The 23,060-nt window shown below is 37.5% G+C and overlaps 1 protein-coding gene across 1 annotated transcript; it reads right to left on the bottom strand.

The window, feature by feature from the left end:
- Positions 1-1,219: 1,219 nt before the first annotated feature.
- LOC126378742 (uncharacterized) lies at positions 1,220-21,260 on the bottom strand. Its single transcript, XM_050027122.1, has 5 exons — positions 18,259-21,260; positions 4,997-5,121; positions 4,458-4,602; positions 3,921-4,025; positions 1,220-2,815 (listed from the first exon to the last, which is right to left on the bottom strand). The coding sequence occupies exons 1-5, from the start codon at positions 21,001-21,003 to the stop codon at positions 2,693-2,695; spliced, it is 3,243 nt and encodes a 1,080-aa protein (XP_049883079.1). The 5' UTR covers positions 21,004-21,260; the 3' UTR covers positions 1,220-2,692.
- Between the last annotated feature and the right edge of the window lie 1,800 nt (positions 21,261-23,060).

Raw genomic sequence — 23,060 nt, 5'->3', positions numbered from 1 at the left:
TTCCAGAAACATTAGCTAAGCAATGGGTTTTGTATTTTAAGTAAGTAAGTAAGTAAAAAGTTTATTTCCTCTACAAAAAAGAATCCATAACAAAAGACATTTGATTTGTGCATACAATTTTTGAGAAGAGGCTGGTGCCTAAACTAGGTAAAACCTGTCATATAGGACACCAGAAAAAACAAAAAAAATAATTTAAAAGGACATTCAGTTTTAAGACTATATTATCGGATAACTTGTATATGGGAACGTTAATATCATGCGATTCAAAGATTTCCTAAAGCGTTGTGAACGCCATCTCTGTATAGTGATGGAACTAACTGGAAAATTGCTCATTGGAAAGAAAGTCAAAAAGAAACAATTATTTTTTCACCATTTTAGACTGGCTTCTATCTTTTTTAAGTTTATATTTTATTTTAAATTAATTTAAGTAGGTATTTAAATTAATTATAAGACAATCCTTTTTTGTCCTTAATGAGTTGCCTCTTTAATAATACTTAATTGTTCTTATAAAATAAAAAACAAATATTGTTTAAAAAATATATACAATAAACAAATCATGCAAAATAAAACGAAATATGTACTTACTAAATACTTGTGCGGAGTTAAGCATAAATTGATTTCGTAAAACACTTAAGGAACATTCATAAATTCACATTCTTATTAAGATGTTCACTCGACTTTTCCTCGACCCCGTTCTCAGTTGAGGCGACCTCAAGGCCTTCCTTGAACTCAGCCCAAAATCGGCATTCTTAAACTCGACCTAAACTCGAGTATACTCTAGTATGGCATGACGTCATTTTTCGTATTATTATGTTGGCAGTATGTAATACTCGACTCCAGTGAGTAAAGTCCTCGAGTCGAGGACGTAATTGTCGACTTAAAATACCAAAATGCTCAGCTGAGGCATGACATTAACTGTTTTTTTTAATTGTTCTTTCTTGTACTCTGATCTTATCTGCCTAAAGGCTAGGTAATAAAGCTTTTTACATTACTTTAAATTTTCTCGCTTTACTTTCGGGAGGGCTTTTTGACGCCTGATATGATTTTCTATATATTTGTGTGTTTTGACATAACTTTTGTGCTTTTGTACTGTCGGGAATATTTCCAAAGTGGGCATATTTCTAAATTATAATCTAAATTTAAAAAAATAGCACATATTTCTAAACAAAATAAAAACACAGGGAAACGCTTAAGGGCCAAGGAAAAATAAAAGGCAAAATAAATATAATCTAAATATATTTCTTTTCTAAAGCATTGTACACGAAAAAAAGAAAAATTATAATAGGCGTGAAAGAACTTAAAGCTTACAAATCTATTTTGTACTTACACTCTAATAGCTTTTTATTCTTTAATAAATTTAAATTGTAACAAAGTATTATTCATATTCATTTAATTTTCTATCAAAAATATCAACTTTTAAAAGCGATTATCCTATGCGTAATCAGCCTAAGATTTCTTTTTGTTGTAGGTTTTTTTTACTTTTAAAGGTGTTGAAACCCTCGCTATTTACACTTCGGCTACAATAGATGGCGTAAGTGTAGCCACACCAAATTATTATTTTTGTGATCGAAATTATTATTTTTGTCACAGATAAACTAAGCTAAATGAGCTCTACACCTTTTTGCCACCATTTGAAGGTCTAGAGAACCTACAAACAATAAAAAATATTATAAACCCTTCCTATTTTCTCCTGGTTTACTCTGGGTCTGAAGCTATTGACAACTTCCTATTTAAATGTTCCTTTTGATACTTATTGTTAGAAACTACATATAAAAAAAAGTTTTGTAAAGGTTTATTCACGTTTATTTGTAACAAAAAGTACAGTTTAGTAAGTATACTTTTGTATGGGAATGCATATTTTATCAATAATTTGAAGAAAATACATTATTATTTTACCTCTTGTGGCACAAATAAAATGAAGCCTCAGAAATAATGGTAAATAAGAAAAATAATTGAGGAGCTCGGTGGCGCAGCGGTAAACGCGCTCGGTCTGCGATTGTTGAAGTTAAGCAACTTTCGCAAAGGCCGGTCATAGGATGGGTGACCACAAAAAAAAGTTTTCATCCCGAGCTCCTCCGTGCTTCGAAAGGCACGTTAAGCCGTTGGTCCCGGCTGCATTAGCAGTCGTTAATAACCATCAATCCGCACTGGGCCCGCGTGGTGGTTTAAGGCCCGATCTCCCTATCCATCCATAGGGCCCGTGCCCCAGCAGTGTGGACGTTAATGGGCTGATGTTGATGAAGAAAAACAATAAATTATTTACGTTTTACACTGAATCCGCTACACGTACGCCATCTAGGTAACGGATAGGAACTATTAAGGTCCCTACACTTTAATCTACTTACGTTACAATATTAACGTATTTTAAAGATTTTTTCAAACTGTTAACTGTGTCTATTAAAATACTAATTAACAATCACATTACAAAATACCTAAAGTTTCATATATTGTCTTAGTTACTTAAGTATGACGAACATATCATGAGTTGGAAGGCTACGCGACGTAAAATACCACTTGATATTAACTCGGAGTCATGGTCTGAATCATCCCTTTCAGTATCCGATGTCACTGACACAGTTTTTTTTTTAATATAGGCTCGCGTTTGACCGTAATACCTGATGGTAAGTGACGATGTTGGCTAGGGTGGATCACGCTTACCTAGCAAATGCCTATTCATGTTTATGCTAGGGTATTACCGCCGCTGTACATTGGTAGGGTACGGCGGTAGGGGGGGACGCGGTACCTGTTGCTGTTGCAACGCTTGTTGCTGCAACGCCGCCTGCTGCGCCGCCGCCGCCGCCGCCATCTGTTGCGCCTAGACAACAACACAAAGTTAAAACCATAGAGTTCTTTTTTTGTTCAATTTACCCCGAGGGCAAGCAAAGGCTATGTTAGTCATACAGCCTAGTCAGATGTGTTTTTATTTCTTCATGTGATTTCAAGGCCGAAGCCATTGCTTCTGTTAGTAGGGCAAGCAAAGGCTATGTTAGTCATGCAGCCTAGTCAGATGAGTTTTTTCTTCATGTGATTTCAAGGCCAAAGCCATTTCTTTTGTTTGTTTTCTTGTCTTCAGTCATAGAGTAAGGAATAATACTACGTATAGAACTGCAACTCGCTCTCCACTAGCGTCTGAGCCAGGTTTACCTCACCCCCCTTGAACATAGTTTAGTCTTCAATCGTATGGCGTCAGACGACACACACACAGGTGCGCCTGTACGATAATGTTAAAATGTGGCGTCAATGAAGAAACTTTTCAAATAGTAACATCAGTATCATTAAGGTATTCACTAGTGCTGTAGTAACATTTATTAATGAGAAGTTCTTTTATTTTTTTAATAAAGATTTTGTCACCTTTTCTTCTTTTAATATGTTAGTGTTTATTATAAATTTTAATGGACATCACATATGGGCTAGAAGAATGTAGGACTAGTCTAGATATAGGTAAATTTAATCTGTTTCCATGACGCAATGTGTATTTCACAGGGAGATCTTCGCGGAGATCTTCAAGAATTTTATAGAATACTTAACTAAAAACTTAAAACTTTACGTTACTGGAATAATACAAACATTAGTAATATAACGGCCTCCGTGGTCCAGTGGTTGAGCGTTGGGCTCACGATCCGGAGGACCTGGGTTCGAATCCCGGTGGGGATATATCACAAAAATCACTTTGTGATCCCTAGTTTGGTTAGGACATTACAGGCTGATCACATGATTGTCCAAAAGTAAAATGATCCGTGTTTCGGAAAGCACGTTAAGCCGTTGGTCCCGGTGACTACTTACTGACGTAATTAAGTAGTCGTTACATGAGCCATGTCAGGGGCCTTTGGCGACTCAATAATAACCCTGACACCAGGGTTGATGAGGTTGGTTATTCACGTCACAACCCACACGATAGAAAAAAAATCAAAAATTAGTACCTGCATGTTCTGTTGGACACACTGCTGCTGCATGGGGGAGGCGGCCTGCGGCAGGGGCGGAGGCGCCGCGGGCTGCTGTTGACACTTGTTGTACACTGTGTGGCCCTGAATAATTCATAATTATTATTATTGCGTACGGCAGACAAATATAAAATATCCTGCGTGCGTCCAGTGGTTGAGCGTTGGGCTCACGATCCGGAGGTCCCGGTTTCGAATCCCGGTGGGGACAAATCACAAAAATCACTTTGTGATCCCTAGTTTGGTTAGGACATCACGGGCTGATCACCTGATTGTCCAAAAAGTAAAAAGATCCGTGCTTCGGGAGGCACGTAAAGCCCGGTCCCGGTTACTATTTGTACGTAGTCCTTACATGAGTCATGTCAGGGGCCTATGGCGGCTCAGTAATAACCCTGACACCAGGGTTGATGAGGTTCAATTCAATTCACCTCACAACCCATACGAGAGAAGAATGTGTGGTGTCTGTGTAAAACGAGGTTGTTTGCATGAAGTGTCCGGAGTGTGCCCGGGTGGCCTTACCTGCAGATCAGCGAGTAGGTTCTGCCACTGGCTGATCTTGTCGTAGTGGCGTCTCAGCAGCTCATCCTTGCGTTGCAGCTCGCATTTAAGCTCATTATTGTCTTCCTTCACCAGAAGCTCCGGCTTCATCGCTGATAGAAGGAACCTGGGGGGTTAAAATGGCCACATCGAAGCAATTCATCTAAGAAAGCAATATTGCAATTTGACATTTGCGCATATGACGAAGATGCGCGTATACGATAACGTCAATGTGTGGTGTCTGTGTAAAATGAGGTGTTTTGTATGAAGTGTCCTGGGTGTGTCCTTAGGCATAGAATAAGGAACGACAACTCTCCGCTCCCCACCAGTGGCTGAGCTAAGCTTACCTCACCACCACCTCGAACATACTTTAGACTCTACTTTAGACTTGAATAGTATGGCGTCAGACGTCACACACACAGTGATGCGCGTTTACGATAACTTCAATGTGTAGTGTCTGTGTAAAACGAGGTGTTTTGTATGAAGTGTCCGGGGTGAGTCGATAGGATACTACTACCCACCGTTTCTGCAAAAAGAACGCCTCCATTTGACGCGCGAGGTCGATGAACCGCTCCACTTCTGCCTTCACCTCCTCCTTCTCAACGCATGGTGACGCTTCCTGCTTCGTGAGCACGTTCAAGCACGCCTGCAGAAATTACATACGTCTGTAAACTCCTATGAATTTAAGAGTGTTAGGACCCTCGCAATTTACACTTCGGCTACAATAGATGGCGTAAGTGTTGTATAATTTTATCGATCGAATATTTTTAGTTCTGTCGAGTTGCCACTAGGTGGCGCTGCGCGTCAATTAGACCGCGCTATGAATGTTCTTGTTGGATTTTATGACCCCACGGCAATGTAATATTTTTAATATATCGGTACCTAACTACCAAGGTTCTCTGGTGTTTTATTTAATTCCCATTTCGTGGATTTTCGGGATTTTACAAGTGTAGCCACACTATTCGGTGATCGAAATTATTATTTTTGTCTTAAATAAACTCAGCTAAATGAGCTCTACACCTTTTTGCCACTACTTGAAGGTCTCGAGAACCTACAAACAAACAAAATATTTCCTATTTCCTTCAGGTTTGCTCTGGGGCTGAAGTTATTGATAATTTCCTATTTAAATGTCCTTTTTAATACTTATTGTTAGAAACTACATGTAAAAAACATTTTGGAAAGGATTATTTACGTTTATTTGTAACAAAAAGTACAGAAATTTCGTAAATACTTCTGTATGGGAATGTATAATTAATCAATAATTTAAAGAAAATACATTATTATTTTACCTCTTGTGGCACAAATAAAATGAAGCCTCAGAAATAATGGTAAATGAGAAAAATACTAAATTATTTACGTTTTACACTCAATGCGCTTCACGTACGCCATCTAGGTAACGGATAGGAACTAGAATAGGGTCCCTACAGCCTTAAATGGAAAGTGGCAAACCTACCAGTTCGGGGGGCATGGCTTCCGAATTATATTTACTTGAACATTACTTACCTATACGCAGTGAATGCTATCTACCTACGGTACAAGCGACGTACAGCTTTTGGCTGAAGAAGATTTACTACTACCGTAAATTTAACATCAGCGCTCAAAAAGTAGGACGCAAAGTTATTGTTAATATAGCGACGTTGACAGTACTTTACCTCAGCGCGCAATTAGGCGCCGAACTGGCAACACGGTGAAGTGCTTGGTAAAAACTTGCAAAAATAGAAGGTCAAAGCAAAAAAGACGGATAGAACATCATATTTCTAATAAGTGAAGTGATATCACGGATTAAACAAGGTAATATTTTTGAACAGTTTCTATTTAACTTGTAAAGTAAGTATCTTTGTTTCCTTGATGTCTGTAGGATCTAAGTTTACGAATAACGTAGGAAGCAACTGAGAAGCAAACTTTGGTATTTGAAGATTTCAGCTATTCTGCATAGTTATTACGCTACGGAAGTTCACCAGCAGTCCTGACGTCAGGTCGGTGAACTTTAAATGTTGTTTCTATTCCAAAATATGATGGAAGTAACCTTTTAGTCCTTGGAAGCAGTGGGAAGCAACTACTCGACACTATTTCAGAGCTATATACGACTGTTCACCGGCCATTCTGGCGTACTCGATTCAGACCATGATTTCATGATTGGGCAACTCAGAATCATGGTCTGAACCATCCCCCTTAGTATTCGATACAGTGTCACTAACACCCATACGGTATGGGTCCACACTTACTGGTATGGCTACCTGTATATACTTGTACGGGGTGTAAGTGACATCGTAACGAATACTGAGAGGGATGATTCAACTCATTATTCTGAGTTAATATCAAGTGGAATTTTCTATCGCAAAAGTATAGGATTAAAAATAATTAAAAAAACAAAAACTATCTTGAATTTTGCGACGGAAAATTTCACTTGATATTAACTCAGAATCATGGTCTGAATCATCCCCCTCAGTAATCGTTACGATGTCTAATGTCCTGCATAATATTCCATTTAAATATTGATTGAAAATAATACAAAGTAATATTCATTAATTCTTTTATTTGACAGTATTCCATTCAAAAACAGATTTTAAATTACTATAATTACTTATTACTATATTGAACAATGGTTTCTTAATTATTTGATTTTAATACAAATAACCATTTTAGGTAAAATAAAACATTCACATTTCACTCGCTCGTGCTTTTACGACATTTTAATTAAAATATTTACTTATCAACTCACAAAACATGAAAATTTCCTCTACTCCGATGCCTTAAGAGTTTATTTTTGCATCGATGGGCACAATGAGCTTTTTTCCCAGCAGCGTTCCTCAAAAAAAAATTAGATAGCGCTGTACTTTGCCTTCGTTTACCCTGTAGCCAAGTTGCAAACGATTCCGACAACCGACAGTGACAGTGTTGGGATTAAGCTGCGTTTCGACTCGGCAACATTTAGCGCGCAACATGTTTATTTATTTATTTAGGTACACATACAGCAATACATATTAAACTTTTACAGACAACATCATAAATAGAAAGTACCCAACATGTTGAAAGTTAGCGCGGAACTTTTGTTTAACAACGTTGTTTGTCTACGCATCTAATACACGTCCGTCATCGACAACATGTCAAAAGGAACTAGCGTTGTTGCGCGTCATGTCTCCACCCAACAACAATTGTAGCTCAATTGACAACATTTCATTTTTACTAAGGTGCCTTAAATCGAAAACCATTTCGAGATATTTCTATGATTTACACAAAACACATTTTTTCAGATTTTTTAATTCAGTAATAATAGAAATATATTGAAAAATCCACGAGGTCAGAAGAGGAAGGCATAATAAGTTCAGACCTTTACATAAAAATTATAAAAAAAGTAAATGTCATACATAACATGACACTTTGTTTGCGACTTGTTTTAAATACGCATGCAAAGGTACATTACATTATACTGCCTTCATTCTATCAATGGCAGAATCCAATTTTCAAAAAATATTTTTTGTAACTTCTAGTGGAAAAATCTTGAAAAGAAAAAATACGTGTCTTCAATTTAAATAAGTACTTTCGAAATAGCACAAAAATACCACGGCTTAAAAATTTGAAATGTTGTCAATTAAGGTGATGTGTTTCAGTCAGCTAGGTAACGCTGCGTCAGTAGATGGCGTTACTTCTGCAGTTTTCGTATTTTTTTCCATTTATTCGTTTAGTGTTGAGTTCTGACCCAGTGAAATGTTAGGTGGCGAAATCTTACATACATTATCTTTAAGTTAAGCTACAATTTTGAAGTATTTACTGAAGATATCATATTGAAACATTGCATCAAAAGTTGGTGTCATTTCAATTTGTGTACAAACACGAAGCTGTCACACACACATGCGAACTAGGTTAGCTATTAAAAGAGATGCATAATTTGAAGTCTACTTCTAACTTCTAAATGGCGCATTTGGTAAAGCAGTAGCCGCCATTCTTAAGGTTCACGGTTCAAACCCAACTGCATGTTTTAATTGTTTTTACTTTTTGTATTTTTTTTTTACAATTGAATTTGGCGAACCCGTCTATTTGTTACGGAATTTTCAAAAAGTATCACTTTTACCAATAATATTATAATTAAGTATACAATAATTTACTTTGCACTAAAGTACCTTCCGTAATTTCCGTATTTTTTATTTTGTAAAATTCTAATAGGCATTAATCGCATCAGTGAACATGCGGCTAACTAAAAAACTACTGAACGGATTTTCATACGGTTTTCACCAATGAGTAGAGTGATTCATGGGCGTGCTTTAGGGTTTATAATTTATACAAGTATTTTTTTGTATAAAATGGTTCAAAAATGATGATGAATGTCAAACATAATTATCGTTACAAATATAGCCGACTTGGAGCTTTCGGCGAAAACGCTGCCTGAGCCCATTGAGATATAACAAAACAACGTATGGTTGAATTGTTCCTTTTTTGTAGGTATACCGAAAAGTCCACAATATGTCATAATAATTATATTGTGTATAAAGAATTGTGTATATGTATTGTACGATTTTACAAATAACGATCACAGTACAGTAATAATAAGGTAGATTTTTCCTAAATTGCGTAGGTTCAAACTTTGTCGCATCGCGTTTGAAAGATGTAATAGCGCTTCAGGACGTCCCGCAAGCACGGCGCTGATGTCGCAGTATCCGCATATAATTATTATGACTTGTCATTTAGTTCCAATAAAATCCGCGGGACTTCATACGTATGTCAGTGACAGCTGGTGATAGCATGCGGGACACTTAGCACCTAATCGAATTCTATGTTGTTTTCGCGCCCAGTCCAGACGACTCACAGCGCATTTCTGGACATACATATATTTACGCGTGGTGTTTATTGTTAGGTTAGTTAGTTCAGGTTAGGACGTCTTTTTATAACGAGGACGTTAAAAAAAGACGAGTATTTCCATATATACGCGGCCTGAAATGGGCTGTTTCGGGGACCTAATCTGGTTGCTGTCGAACTTATTATCACGTTTTCTTGATTAAAATTCATAAATAAGTCAAATAGAAAAAAGAAAAAAGATTTTATTTAGTTTTAGATCTGTCATGATGTCTGTGATGTTTGTTTATTATACATAAGAATTTCAAAATTTATCTTATTTTTTTTCCCAAAGGGCAAGGCAAAGGGAACTATGAACATACAGCCATGTCTTGTGTTTTTTTTTCTTGATGATGATTAATGAAATGATGAAACCTAAGCCCCCACCCTCGGAGCAGACTCCTACTCCGAACCCCAAACGAAGTAAGCGGCTTGTTGGCGCAAAGCGAAAATAGATAGGTACACTTTGTTTATTGAATATTCCGATTTAATAATACTATCGGGAATGTTTTCCGACTAATGTGATCATTAACCACAAAACACCACTTCGTATTGATTATTTAGATTATTCAATGAAGAAAGCAACCTTCCCGTTCCCGGTCCCACCAAAAAGTCCGCGGCAAAGAGAATATAAATAAATCTGTATGTTGGATGGAAAAACAATTAATTATAAATGACTACTATTTAGGCCGGCAAATGCAACAACTTCTTTTTTGATTTGGTTTTCCCCGAAGGGTAAGGCAAAGGGAACTATGCCCATACAGCCATTTCATTTTATGTATTGATTTTTTATTATAATATATGTCCTCTTTTAAAACACGGTATTTACCCATTATTTAAAAATGTTTAAATAAGATACGTTATTACAAAAATATTTTTCCAATATTCCTTTTCTCAGATTGTAGTATTTTTAGTTTTTTATTTATATTTATTCTCTTCATACAAAATCTCTTTATAAATTGTCACTGACATTCTATTACACTTGTCAAGTAGTCAAAGCCTTTAGAAAAAAAAAACTATCACGCACACAAACTAACATTGACACCTCTACACGCTCAGCAAATACACTGTAATCTGCACCACTACAAATGTAGAATTGATCAAAATTGAGGGTCTGAAATATGGTACTTCTCGTATTCGGACCCTAAATTTTTGTTAGTTTGCGAAAATAATACACCAAAATATTACTATTTATCGGTTTTATAACAATATTCCTCTATCCGTTTTCCTGTAGCACTGCATCAACTTTTGTATGGAAAACGAATCACCTTAACGATGCTCTCTAAACAAACCAGCCGCGCGACATGCTGCGCTCCAGCTGGCAACGTCGCGCGCTGTTGTGCAACGTTGCCGTATATGTTGAGCGTTAATTGTTGGCTAGCGGATACGAGGCTTTAAGGTGACGCAAGATGCCATGTCAAACCTGTATATATTTTTTATATCACTGACCACTGTCAATGTCGATAGTCACAATCGATTGCAACTTGGGAAAGACCCTATTAAAACGGGATATTAAGATAATACATTGGCCCCGATTCCTGCAGACACCTCCTAATTTTATTTTGTTATACCTGACATTTTCTTATCCACCAAAAAAGAGACGGGAGATTGACAACTGCTAATTTTAAAATGAACTAATTACTCGGGCTAATTATATAGGCATATCGCTGTTATGCAACCCGTTTCATGTGTGCTGTCAACTTAATTCTGTCGGGTTATTGGCCAATATATAAAGAGGTTTTTAAAATTCCTGCATGTTGACGTGTTCCATAAATTTTATGCCTGTCGATTATCCGTCCCTTTCCTTTTCGTGCGGATAAGAAAATGACAGGTATAACTTAAAATGAAATTAGACGGTGTTTACAGGAATCAACGCCATTAATTATTTATATACAATTATTAAAAATATAAATAGGGATAGGCAATGTGACTAATGAAAATGCCTGTGCTTCTATTTTTGTTATGACCCTTGGTAATGGCGTTAGTAACACCGTAACGAATACTTAGAAAGCTGATTCAGTTCATGATTCTGAGTTAATATCAAGTGGAATTTTCCGTCGCAACATGGGCATGAAAACAATTTAAAAAAACAAACTGTCATGAATGTTCCGACAGGAAATTTCACTTGATACTAACCCAGAATCACGGTTTGAATCATCCCCCAAAGTTTTCGTTAGTCGAGCAATATCATGTACCCACTTTACAACCCTGTCGCACTGTCATATTTGACATTTAATGAAACTTACGGTTTTATTTGTAAAAAGCTAATGTGACATGGTTTCAAAGTGTAAAAAATACATATACTCGTACATGTACAGGGTGTAAGCGACATCGTAACCAATACTGAGAGGGATGATTCTGACTCTGAGTTAATATCAAGTGGAATTTTGCATCGCAAAAGTATGAAATTGAAATTAACTGAGAAAGCACTTGACATCAACTCAGAATAATGGTCTGAAACGTCCCCCATAGTTTTCGCTACACCTTGCCCGAGCACCCTGTATATGATCGAAGACATTACGTGTAAAACTGTTACAGTGATGTGCCGTTCTTGGGAATATTCCCAAAGTAGGAATGTTCCCGTTGAAAAACTTTAATACTAAGGATAATGGCTGCTTTTTGTTTTAAATTGTTCTCTCTCGTACTTTGGTCTTATCTGCTTATGTAATAAAGCTCTTTTTACATAAACTTTGCGCCATTTTATAGCCCGGAATATTCCCAAAGCGAGAATATTCCCGGGAACGACACATCCTTGGTTACAATAACTTATTTGTACGGACAATACATACATATCTACATATATTTTCACAAATATAAATTATGCATATAGCCCAGTCATTTTAGGGGTTTCACCTCGGAATGAGAGATAATAAGCTATAAATTGGTATGGACCTTTGTTTTGTCGTTTTAAATGTTATCTCAAAAGTCACAAATGATACCGTGTCCGCGTCTTAAGATATTGAAGGTCAAAGGTCATAAAAATTGTTTTTTTGTGAATATCTCGCTTCCTATTCCTTAAATGATATTTTTACCTATAATAAAAGTTGTAGAGTATAAAATTCTCTACAATTTTTGTTTCATGTTTTTTTTGATACGATCAACCGTTTTTGAGGTAGAGCGCGAAGAGTGCGCAGCGCACAGTTATAAATGGTCCAATGCAAGGTCAAGCGTGAGTTACGCTTATCAGTACGTGATATAAAGTCTATTATTTATTAAATTATTATAATTATTAAACAATGGCCATTATTTATGTGCTAATTATTAATTGTTGATATTTTATTAAAATCAGTAACTTAATTATTTATATTTAACTATTCAACTATAATATATTATTAATTCTGGAATATATATTTTCAGTTAAAACGTCATTACATACGTTTTCTTCAAAACGTGTAAATTTTTCAATGCTTATATACCTGGATATACTTGTCGCTACCCTATGACCTTCTCTATTGACCTTCTCATCATCGAGACAGCTATTGCATTATCAGAACATCAAAAGACTGCCGTCATCATAGGAGAAGATATTGATTTGCTCGTAATTTTAATTCTTCTTCTTCTTCTTATCGTGTGGGTTGTGAGGTGAATTACCAACCTCATCAACCCTGGTGTCAGGGTTACTATTGAGCCGCCAAAGGCCCCTGACATGACTCATGTAACGACTACTTACTTACATCAGTAAGTAGTAACCGGGACCAACGGCTTAACGTGCCTTCCGAAGCACGGATCATCTTACTTTCGGACAATCAGGTGATCAGCCTGTAATGTCCTAACCAAACTAGGGATCACAAAGTGATTTTTGTGATATGTCCCCACCGGGATTCGAACCCGGGGCCTCCGGATCGTGAGTCCAACGCTCAACCACTGGACCACAGAGGCCATTTTTACACGCATTTAGTGGCTGTGACACGACTTCTGCGCTGTTTAAAAAAGGAAAAAAAACTGTTACCAGAGCATTGGAGAAAATTCCCAATTTGGATAAACTGGTGGAAGTATTTCAACAAGAAAACTGCCCGGTACAAACATTATTTGAAAATGGAGTACGCATCTTGTTGGCATTATATAATGAATCTATTTGAATCATTCTATAATGAAAATCTGAGGACAACATTGATCATTTTCGCTACACGCAATTCATTAAGTTAACGAAACTAAATAAACCTGTACAATTGTCAACACTTCCACCAACAAGTGTAGCAGCTCATCAACATATAAATCGCGTCTACTACCAGATTCAAACGTGGTTAGGGAATGACTTAGAACCTCAAGAATGGGGCTGGATGCTTGAAAATGGAATCCTGGAGCCCATAAGAACGTTATTACCTCCAGCACCAACCCAACTACTAAATACAATATTTTGCAATTGCAAAAATGGTTGTGGTTCCCGCTGTGGATGTCGAAAATCAGGGCTACTATGTTCTTTAGCTTGTGGCCAGTGCAATGGACAAGCTTGCCTGAACGCTGCACAATATCCAAGTAATCCCGATGAAGAAAACGCGTACGATCCTAAAATTCTGGAGGGTTTGGAGATGAATATGACCGATAATGAGGATGATGACAATGAATTGAACGTTTTCGAGCGACAACAAGAAGAAGACGACGAAGAAGATGAAGATAACTAGCTTCTATTCACAATTTTATTATAATTAAAACCAATAAAAATTCTTATGATATTTAAACTGACATTTCAACAAATGTATAGTATGGCATATTTAATGATAAATAAAGATATACATAAAATATATCCCCTTATTGCCTTTTTAACTGAAAATATCTATTCCAGAATTAATAATATATTATAGTTGAATAGTTAAATATAAATAATTAAGTTACTGATTTTAATAAAATATCAACAATTAATAATTAGCACATAAATAATGGCCATTGTTTAATAATTATAATAAATTAATAAATAATAGACTTTATATCACGTACTGATAAGCGTAACTCACGCTTGACCTTGCATTGGACCATTTATAACTGTGCGCTGCGCACTCTTCGCGCTCTACCTCAAAAACGGTTGATCGTATCAAAAAAAACATGAAACGAAAATTGTAGATAATTTTATACTCTACAACTTTTATTATAGGTAAAAATATCATTTAAGCAATAGGAAGCGAGATATTCACATAAAACCAATTTTTATGACCTTTGACCTTCAATATCTTAAGACGCGGACACGGTATCATTTGTGACTTTTGAGACAACATTTAAAACGACAAAACAAAGGTCCATACCAATTTATAGCTTATTATCTCTCATTCCGAGGTTAACCCCTTTTTTTACCTAATATGACTGGGCTAATATGTTTTTAAATAAAACAAAAAAACATCTATTGCGTGAGTCTTCAAGTATTGCCAGATTTAATAAACATTTTAATACAGTCTATTGCAAATAATTGCAACCATATTCAAAATACGTATTATAAGTACGTAGGTAACTGTGTCTGTTACTTTTCACTTACGCCGCTGAACCGATTACTTACATAAAATTTTGGATGGAGTTTTTTTAAGTGACTTATTTGATTTGCCTTTTTTATCTGTTCCATGTAAGCTCTTCTTGGTCTTCCAAGGTTAACGTCGTGTTTTATAGGGAAGTCAAGGAATTGGCCTTTGATAGACTGGAATGGAAAATGCTACACCGACAAGAGTGTGGCTCTTAAATTGATGATGATGATTTGATTTGCCGGCATGGCTTGAACCACTTGGCCGGAAAGAAGATAGTTTCAGATACTAGGGTTAAAAAGGCGACATCGAAGCAATTCATCTAAAAAAGCAGTATTGCAACTTGACATGTGCGCATATAAAAGTAACAGAAAGCCGGGTGAGTTGTGGGTACTTAGTTCATCTTGCGATCAGTAGCGGCCCTAGTAAAATAATTAGGTAGTACGACACCTCAAAGTGGCACCCCTCAACCCCTCAAAACACATTTTTTTTCGATTAGTTTACGGCCACCAGCCTCTGTGGTCTAGTGGTTAGAGCGTTAGGCTCACGATCTGGAGGTCCGGGTTCGATTCCCGATGGGGACATCGTCGAAATCACTTTGTGAGACTGCCCTTTGTTTGGTAAGGACTTTTCAGGCTTGAATCACCTGATTGTCCGAAAAAGTAAGATGTATCCGTGTTTCGGAGGGCACGTTAAGCCGTTGGTCCCGGCTATTAGCCGTAAAAACACGTCTACCAACCCGCAGTGGAGCAGCGTGGTGCAGTATGCTCCATACCCCCTCCGGTTGATTGAGGGGAGGCCTGTGCCCTGCTGGGCACAGGGTGGGACGTATATAGGCTGTTTATGTATGTACAGCCACCCGGTATGAGTTTTTTATGTGGCCGCAATCTAACCCGATGAAGTTAAGTTTGCGGCCAGAGTGAACCAGTCTTGGTTGATTTTGGCGCTCACACTTAGGCAGCCTATATTCGTCCCACGTCGTCGTGTCGGGCGTCAAACGGAGGGGTTCTGGGGCATACTCCACCACGCTGCTCCACTGCGGGTCGGTGAAGACTTTGCGGGTCCTGCTAAAATATTAAGGTGGTGCGGGACCTCAAGTGGCACCCCTCAGTCCCTTAAAATGAAAAATGTTGTTTACCCCGGTATGAACAATCTAAGCCGATGAAGTTAGTTTGCGGCCAGGGTGAACCAGTCTTGGTTGATTTTGACGACACCCCCCCTATTTCGGCGCCCGGTGCGGTGGCACACCTCGCTCCGCCCTAGGGCCGCCATTGCTTGCGATGGATGTATTGGGATACAGTCGTGAGATTTTTTTTTTTGCAAGAGACTGTACGAAAACGCTTCTTTTGCTTAAACTTAAAAATAAATATATTTCCTTAGGTACGCTAGTTATCACTCCGTCAGTTTCCAAATGAATAAATTGGATGAAATCAAAAATACTGCGTTAAGAATCGCTATTTTTGTATTTTTTTCTTCCAAAAATCATTTTATAAGCCCTTGCCTCGCGAATATGGTAGTTTCCAACTAGTCAAATCAGTTACTTTTTAATAAACGTCAAAACACGAAATTACTATGGAATATGTATGTAAAACGCAATGTGACGTCATAGAAAAACATGACAAAATGTCGAACTCATTATTACATTTTTCTTTATTGAAATTCAGAAATAAATTAAATAGAAAAAAAACTTTTTATCACCTTTAGATCTGTCTTTATTTAGTAATCAGAATTTCATAATTCATCTTTGACCTAGGACACTATCCAATTTAAATCGAGGCCTTCGAGAACATTATTTTTTTAATAATATCGGCTCGCGTTTGACCAAGGGCTGATCACCCGATCGTCCGAAAGTAATTTGATCTGTACTTCGGAATGCACGTTAAGTCGTTGGTCCCGGTTACTACTACGTTGTGATGTACCTAAATTATTTTGTACAATACTCCAAATTCCATCCAAAATGTTCATTTACGAAAATTAATTTGTAATTATTTTAGATTAAAACTTAAATTCAAGTGTCACTTTAAAGCAAAAGGTTCATCCACACTCACTCGATTTAGAAATTCGTAAGAAAGCTGCCGCCTAATCAAATCAAAACCAATGTGTGTGAACGCACTTTTATATTTTTTTTTATAAACCAAAAAATATATCTAACCCCTCTATATAGTTCGAAAAATAAATTCAGTCAAAAATTAATTCAAGTAATTTCTTAAATAATTATAATATGCGCTAAAAATCTTATTTTAATGACACTTTTTATCAACTAAGGAGAACTAATTAACTATACAGCTGACTGCATTATTTATACAAGAAATAATATTTCAGTTATGAAATCTTTTTTATACTTACCTACAATCAGTCGAAAAGAAAAATGGCTAACTAAAAAGAGTCTATGGCGAGCATAGAGCAACACGGGTTTCCGCGGCATTTTTCAAGGATGTCTTTTCAGCTGCGCGGCGCAGGCCGACTGCAACTAATTTATAGAACTATCTGTCCCCGAGACACAGGTTCGCAGTTCTGCATATTTCTGATGCTCTTTGATGGCGAGAAAGCAATTTTTTTTTATGCGTAACCCAAAAATTACTATGCAATGAATAGTGGCTCAACACCACGTTGGTCTAACGGAAAGCACGGTGAGGTGCGGGTGCTTAGTTCACCTTGCAATTCTACCTCTGACTACCCGAATTGGGATATTGTCTACCCAAATCGACTACGGTTTTCACCTTACATTCCTCTCGGTCAACTGCAGGTCATAAACACGTAATTTCATTTTATAATTCTTGAGATTCCCGCGAACATCGGAGAAAAATCTTTCAGCTATGTATTCACGCCAAAAACTAAATTAACTATTGTCGCAGACTCTTGAAATAGTGTATTTATACTAAATATAAACAAATAAATACCTATATTTAAAGGTACATGAATGTTGGAAACTGTAAAACGTATTGCTGTTACCTTCAAGCTAAATTATGCCTTTTGGGGTAGACAAAAAAGATTGCAAATGTTAAGTAAAAGTTGTAGAAGAATGACACATCTTCGAAATTATTTCATGTGTAACTATTTTACACTTTTCTTTAGTTATCAAATGTTTGTGACTCTTGATTTTATTGTAAAAAAAAAAAACAGATTGAATAAGTTATTTAAAAAATACCGGATTGTATCTATTATATTCTTTAAAAAAATAATGTATTGCAGGTGCAATTATTAAAACAAAATAGATTTAATCAAGAATCAATCAATATAAACCAGTTTAATCTTTTAGTTTTCAAAAAGTGTGAAGATTTAATAGTTCATTCACTATTTTGTAAAGACTTGTTTACTTTATTTGCTTGCGTCTGCCCCACAAGGTAGATAGCGTGAATATGAAACAAAGTTTTAAAATAAAATCTTTACTCTTCATTCTTACAATAAGTTTTACAGTAACGAACATAGCTGTTTATATTAAGCTTAAGTCACAGATCACTACACATAGTTTATCTACATCTAAAAGTTGTCTACAATACTGTTTTTTATTTCTGGTAACCATACCATGGTGATTGGTACGGACTTCTAAAGTAATGACTTGAATTCACTTGAGTTGCATCGTACATTTGGTGCACATTTTGTAGCTGCTGGGGTTGGTAGAACTGGTCCGGTTTCCATTGACTCCGGTCAGTTTGCTGCACCGGCTGAAGCCTGTCTACCGGTGTCTGGGGGGTTTGGGGAGTCTGGTACGTTCTGTAGTCTATAGGTGTGTCTAGGAATATGTTATCGTTGTACTGACCAACTGGCAAGGCCCAGTCCTGTGTCACCGTACTGCTCTCGGCTTTTGCAGGCTCCACTTTAGGTTTAGGTGGACTTTTCTTGGTTGGATACGAGTGCTGCTTAAGGATAGTCGGTGGTGCTCGGGAATTAGCGGATTCCATGAATTTTGTGAACTCTCCTTGGAATGCGCTCGGGTCTTTTTTGATAGGTGCTATTTTGGTGGGGTTAGGGAGTCGTAAGTGCCCGTCTAAAAGTATGCTAGAGTACGGCTTTGGGGGGCTCGTAGAGGCCTTTGTAGAGGGCAATAAGCTTGTTATTGTACCCGTTGATGTCGACGTTGAAGTTTCCGTTGACGATTTGTGAACTTGTCGGTTCTGTGGGATATTTAGCATCGAGTATGTCTTCTGAGGTGGGCTACTGAACTTCTGGAGTATTTGGGGACGGATTTTCTGCTGACTTGCCATAACAGGCTGTATCGGAGAGTTGTAAGCGAATTTGGGCGTTTGTTTCGGTGTTCTAGGTTTTCGTGGTTTTTTCTCCTTGGTCGGGTCCTCTGGTTTCTTAGCTTTCGGTTCACGTTTTACTGGTGTCTTCTTGACGCGTTCTTTCTTGGGTTTGTCCTGTTTCTCGCCGTCTTGTTCAGATTTGATCGCAGATTTTCGCTTTTTAGGCTCCTTTTTGGTTTCTGGTGTCGTTATTGGCTCTTGTTTGCCATCAATAGGTACATGAAGTGGGTCAGTAGGGTCAGAAGACTTGTCAGGGGGACTACCTTCAGCCAGGTTCCGTGGAGGCGAGTCCCAATTGGAGACCACAGCTGCCATGTCTACAAGTTGTTCACTAGATAGTTTCTTAGACTTCACCTTTTTTCCTCCCCTTCCTTTAGTTGGGGTTTTCTTAGCTTTATCCGTTTTCTCTTGCTTATCTTGTGAATCATCCTCTACGCCTTCTTGTTCCGGCTTCTTTTTGGTTTCAGCCTCCTCTCCTTTGGACTTTTCTGCTCTGGGTCTCTTCTTATCACTGTCTTTCCGCTTCTTACGACCTCCTTTCCCTTTTGTCCTTGATTTTGGTGCCTCGTAATCAGAGTCCGACTCTGAATCGATGTAGCCAACATCTGGCAGCTGTGCCTCTGATGGATCCATTTCATCTCCTTTCAACCAAATATCTTCAAGAGCATCAAGTTGAGTATCATCAGGGATGTGTTGACGCTTCATTGATGTCATCATGTCAAGATCTCCTTCTGCCATAGTCATTTCATCATCATCCATGACGTCATGCCCAAGTATTGAGACAGCAATTGCTCCTTCAGAGATGCTCTTACTAGCCATAGCTCTCTTTAAGTGAAGAGGATGGCGTTTCTTCTTCCTGAGGCCTTCTTCTTCAGCTTCTATGAACGATTCAGGCAGCTCTGTGTTGTTTTTGTTACAGAGAATGTCTGAGCCAGATGGATGCGGTGCTGGTACCATCTTGTCTGGTTGTTCTGGATGGCAACCAATATCTTGACCCTTAAGCCACAGTTCATACCGTTCAGGTTGGAACCGTTTGACAAATGTATCCATGGAGATCTTGACCATATCATTGCTGCATGTACATTGTAGTGCCCGCTTGCCATATTCAACCCAACGTGGAGCTGCAAAGTTTGTTGATTCGGCACAATTAAATCCATGATTAAACCCAGCATGGTAACCATAAGGGAATGTAATCATAATCTCGCCAGCTTCTTGAGTTATTTTATTGACAGGAACAGAATATTGCTTTAATATCTGAGGTGAGATCAGAGTCATTTTATGCCGAAGGAAAGCCTGGCAAGTTTTAGCTGAAGTTGGAAAGAAGCCGGACGCAATTCTTTCAAATCTTTTTCCATGTTCTGGTGGGATGGCATACCAGGTCTTTGGTTCTCCAAAGTGCAAGTAGTTTATAGAATATAAGTCCATATCCTCAGTGTGCCAGGCAAACGTGGTCTTCCACATACCGAAATACAGGTAAGCAGTATTAACTCCGTCAATTTCTATGCCGTAATCAGAGTTCACGAAGTCGAGAATTGTTCCCAGATGATTTATATTCCATTCCTTCACATCAGGGTCTGTGATGCTTCCGTTCACATCAGCACCATATATTGGAGCTACATAAGTAACATTTTTCCAATACTTTCTCTCAAGATCGTCAAAACTCGAGTGCCGCGGCGTACAATACTTAGCAGAGTTCGCTAGTACTGCAAACTGCTTGACTGTCATAGACTTTTTCTGAATGTTTATTTGTTGAAACAAACCTTGTTTTCCGGTCACAACTTGGCATATAGGCGACGGTATCGTGACGTTCAGCTCTTCTAGACTGTAGCCCTTCTTGCGAGGAACCCATTCCGGCGGAGGAATCACTTTGGCAAGACCAGCCTTATGCGCCCCTTTCGACTCCATATACTGGACGTATTTGTTGAAATCTTTAAACTCTTCCCAGGTAGGACGGAATACCTGGATAGAGTGTCCACTCCCGGACCCACCAGCTTCTTCACCAGACATTTTTCACGCAATTCAGTCAATCACACAAAGTCAAATTCACTATCAACACGATTCCATATTTTGCATCACTATAAACAATGTTCAGACACTTTCCACTGCGCCATGCTTGTCCATTCGTTTTTCACGTAAAACAATACAGTTCAATTAGTTATTTAGTATTTTAAAACACGCGATAATACTTTCGTAATAATGTGAAAACATTATCAGTAAAATGGCCGACTCTGTGAATGAGATGCGTTTGCTTCAAGCTTGCATGCAACAAAAATCTTTTCAATGCGAGTCGAAGCTTCATAAGCGAAATTAGGTCACGTAGACACAAATGTTGTATGGGGTTTTCGATGTAAATAAAAGATTTAGCTTAGGAAGCTTCAACTCCAAAGTTATGGCAACACAGTCCACGACACTATTCTTCCCGTCATGTTGTCGTCATTGTAATTATTTTGACATTGACAGCTGTAAATATACTTATTTCGAATAGGTTATAAATAATATTTTGATTATTATTAGATTTTCCGGCTTGTACAATAATTCTAATGATTAATTATTTACCTGAAATGATTCTTCAAATTCTTCTACAATATTTCCGCTGCCATTGGATGGTGCCGCCATCTTGATTATAATTTTATGGTCACCGATTATACTAGGAAAGACGCGCGGACGCGACGCGGCGGCGTACAAACAACAACATTTGAAACGCACGCGAGCGAGTGACGGACGGCAACCCTCGCAAAACGTGATCGATCGCTTTAGGGCTGTCACACACATATTTTAGTAGGTTTGCGAAATATTTTCATTTCGCTGAGATTTTTGAGGCGGGTCATTACATTGCATTACATTACACGGCTCGTAGACGCAGTCATATATATTTAAACAGAAGATCCTCTTATTCAATCAAAAAAGATAACTTTACGACTATCTTCCCTGTTGGGACAGTCAGACGTACAATCATTGCTTGATTAAACAAGCACCTACCCGCTTTTCACTGAGATTTTTATTCATCGTCGTCGAAGTCGTGTCCAGTGGCTAGTAATTTATAATGTAGTCCTACTTTATCTTAGCAACTATTATTTTTCCGCTCGCGTTGATTTCGGTTATCGCGTGCAGTGATTTTCTTCTCCACTCCCTTGAGTGATTTCCGAGATAAAACTTCAATGTTTTTCTTGGGCTATCACCATATTTCATCGAAATCGGTTCGGTGGTTTAACCGTGAAAAGGTGACAAGGGTTACTTTCGCACGTACAATCACAGAGCAAAAGTGCAGTCATTGAGCCCAGCAAATTATTTGTAAACAATGGTGAAATTATGATTTGAATTAGTTGTCATAATTATAAAATTTATGTTTTGTTGGTGTTTTTGGTCTATTACAGAAAGGACATGTAACCAGGAGGTCTTAAGTGTTACTTTATTACTTTGCAAGAAATTGATTGAATTTTTTCACCCTATCGTATGTGTTGAGTGATAACCCTATATAAAGTACAATGAACCGACGAAGCCATGGAGTTAAAGGCCATATTTAGAAATTAAAAAACAATCCTATTGTTTTATTATTTATTTAAAAAAACTAATAAGACTCATTTTCACATTTTACTGGTTATAAATGATTTTTAACCCGATTTTCATTCTATTTTCTCACCGGTTACAAATATAAAAAAACAGCTGATTTTGACAACTGAAGATGAACGAACGGCCCTGTCTATTTATTTATTTTATCTATCTGGAACTCATCCACACGATTGTAACTAAATTAGCACTACGTGTCTAAATAGTTTTGTTGAACATTTATTAAAACAAATAGAGTCATCCTTTTCTTGCGATAAGTGCAAAAAAGGGATACTTAATGCTAGTTTGTGATTACGGATTTACGCCAAAATAAAATTCAGTTTGGGACCGGCTGAGAGCTCTGGGTACTCCACATTTGTCCGGCCTAGTAGTAATAGCATCCGAGGCTAAACCGATGTTAAAATAAAATGTATACCATGGAAGCACTAAGGACTAACCAAATCTACATTAATATTAAAATGAGGTAAAGTTTGTAGAAAGTAAAATTACTGAACCGA

The sequence above is a fragment of the Pectinophora gossypiella genome, chromosome 27 (assembly GCF_024362695.1).
Source record: "Pectinophora gossypiella chromosome 27, ilPecGoss1.1, whole genome shotgun sequence".
NCBI lineage: Eukaryota > Metazoa > Arthropoda > Insecta > Lepidoptera > Gelechiidae > Pectinophora > Pectinophora gossypiella.
This window is presented reverse-complemented; position numbering and strand designations above follow the sequence as displayed.

Excerpts from the sequence above, each read along its gene's own strand:
- LOC126378742 (XM_050027122.1), bottom strand. The coding sequence starts at position 21,003 with ATGTCTGGTGAAGAAGCTGGTGGGTCCGGGAGTGGACACTCTATCCAG. Across the intron at positions 4,603-4,996 it reads GCGTTCTTTTTGCAGAAACG|GTTCCTTCTATCAGCGATGA; the intron begins GTGGGTAGTAGT and ends TTAACCCCCCAG. Across the intron at positions 4,026-4,457 it reads ACCTACTCGCTGATCTGCAG|GGCCACACAGTGTACAACAA; the intron begins GTAAGGCCACCC and ends TGAATTATTCAG.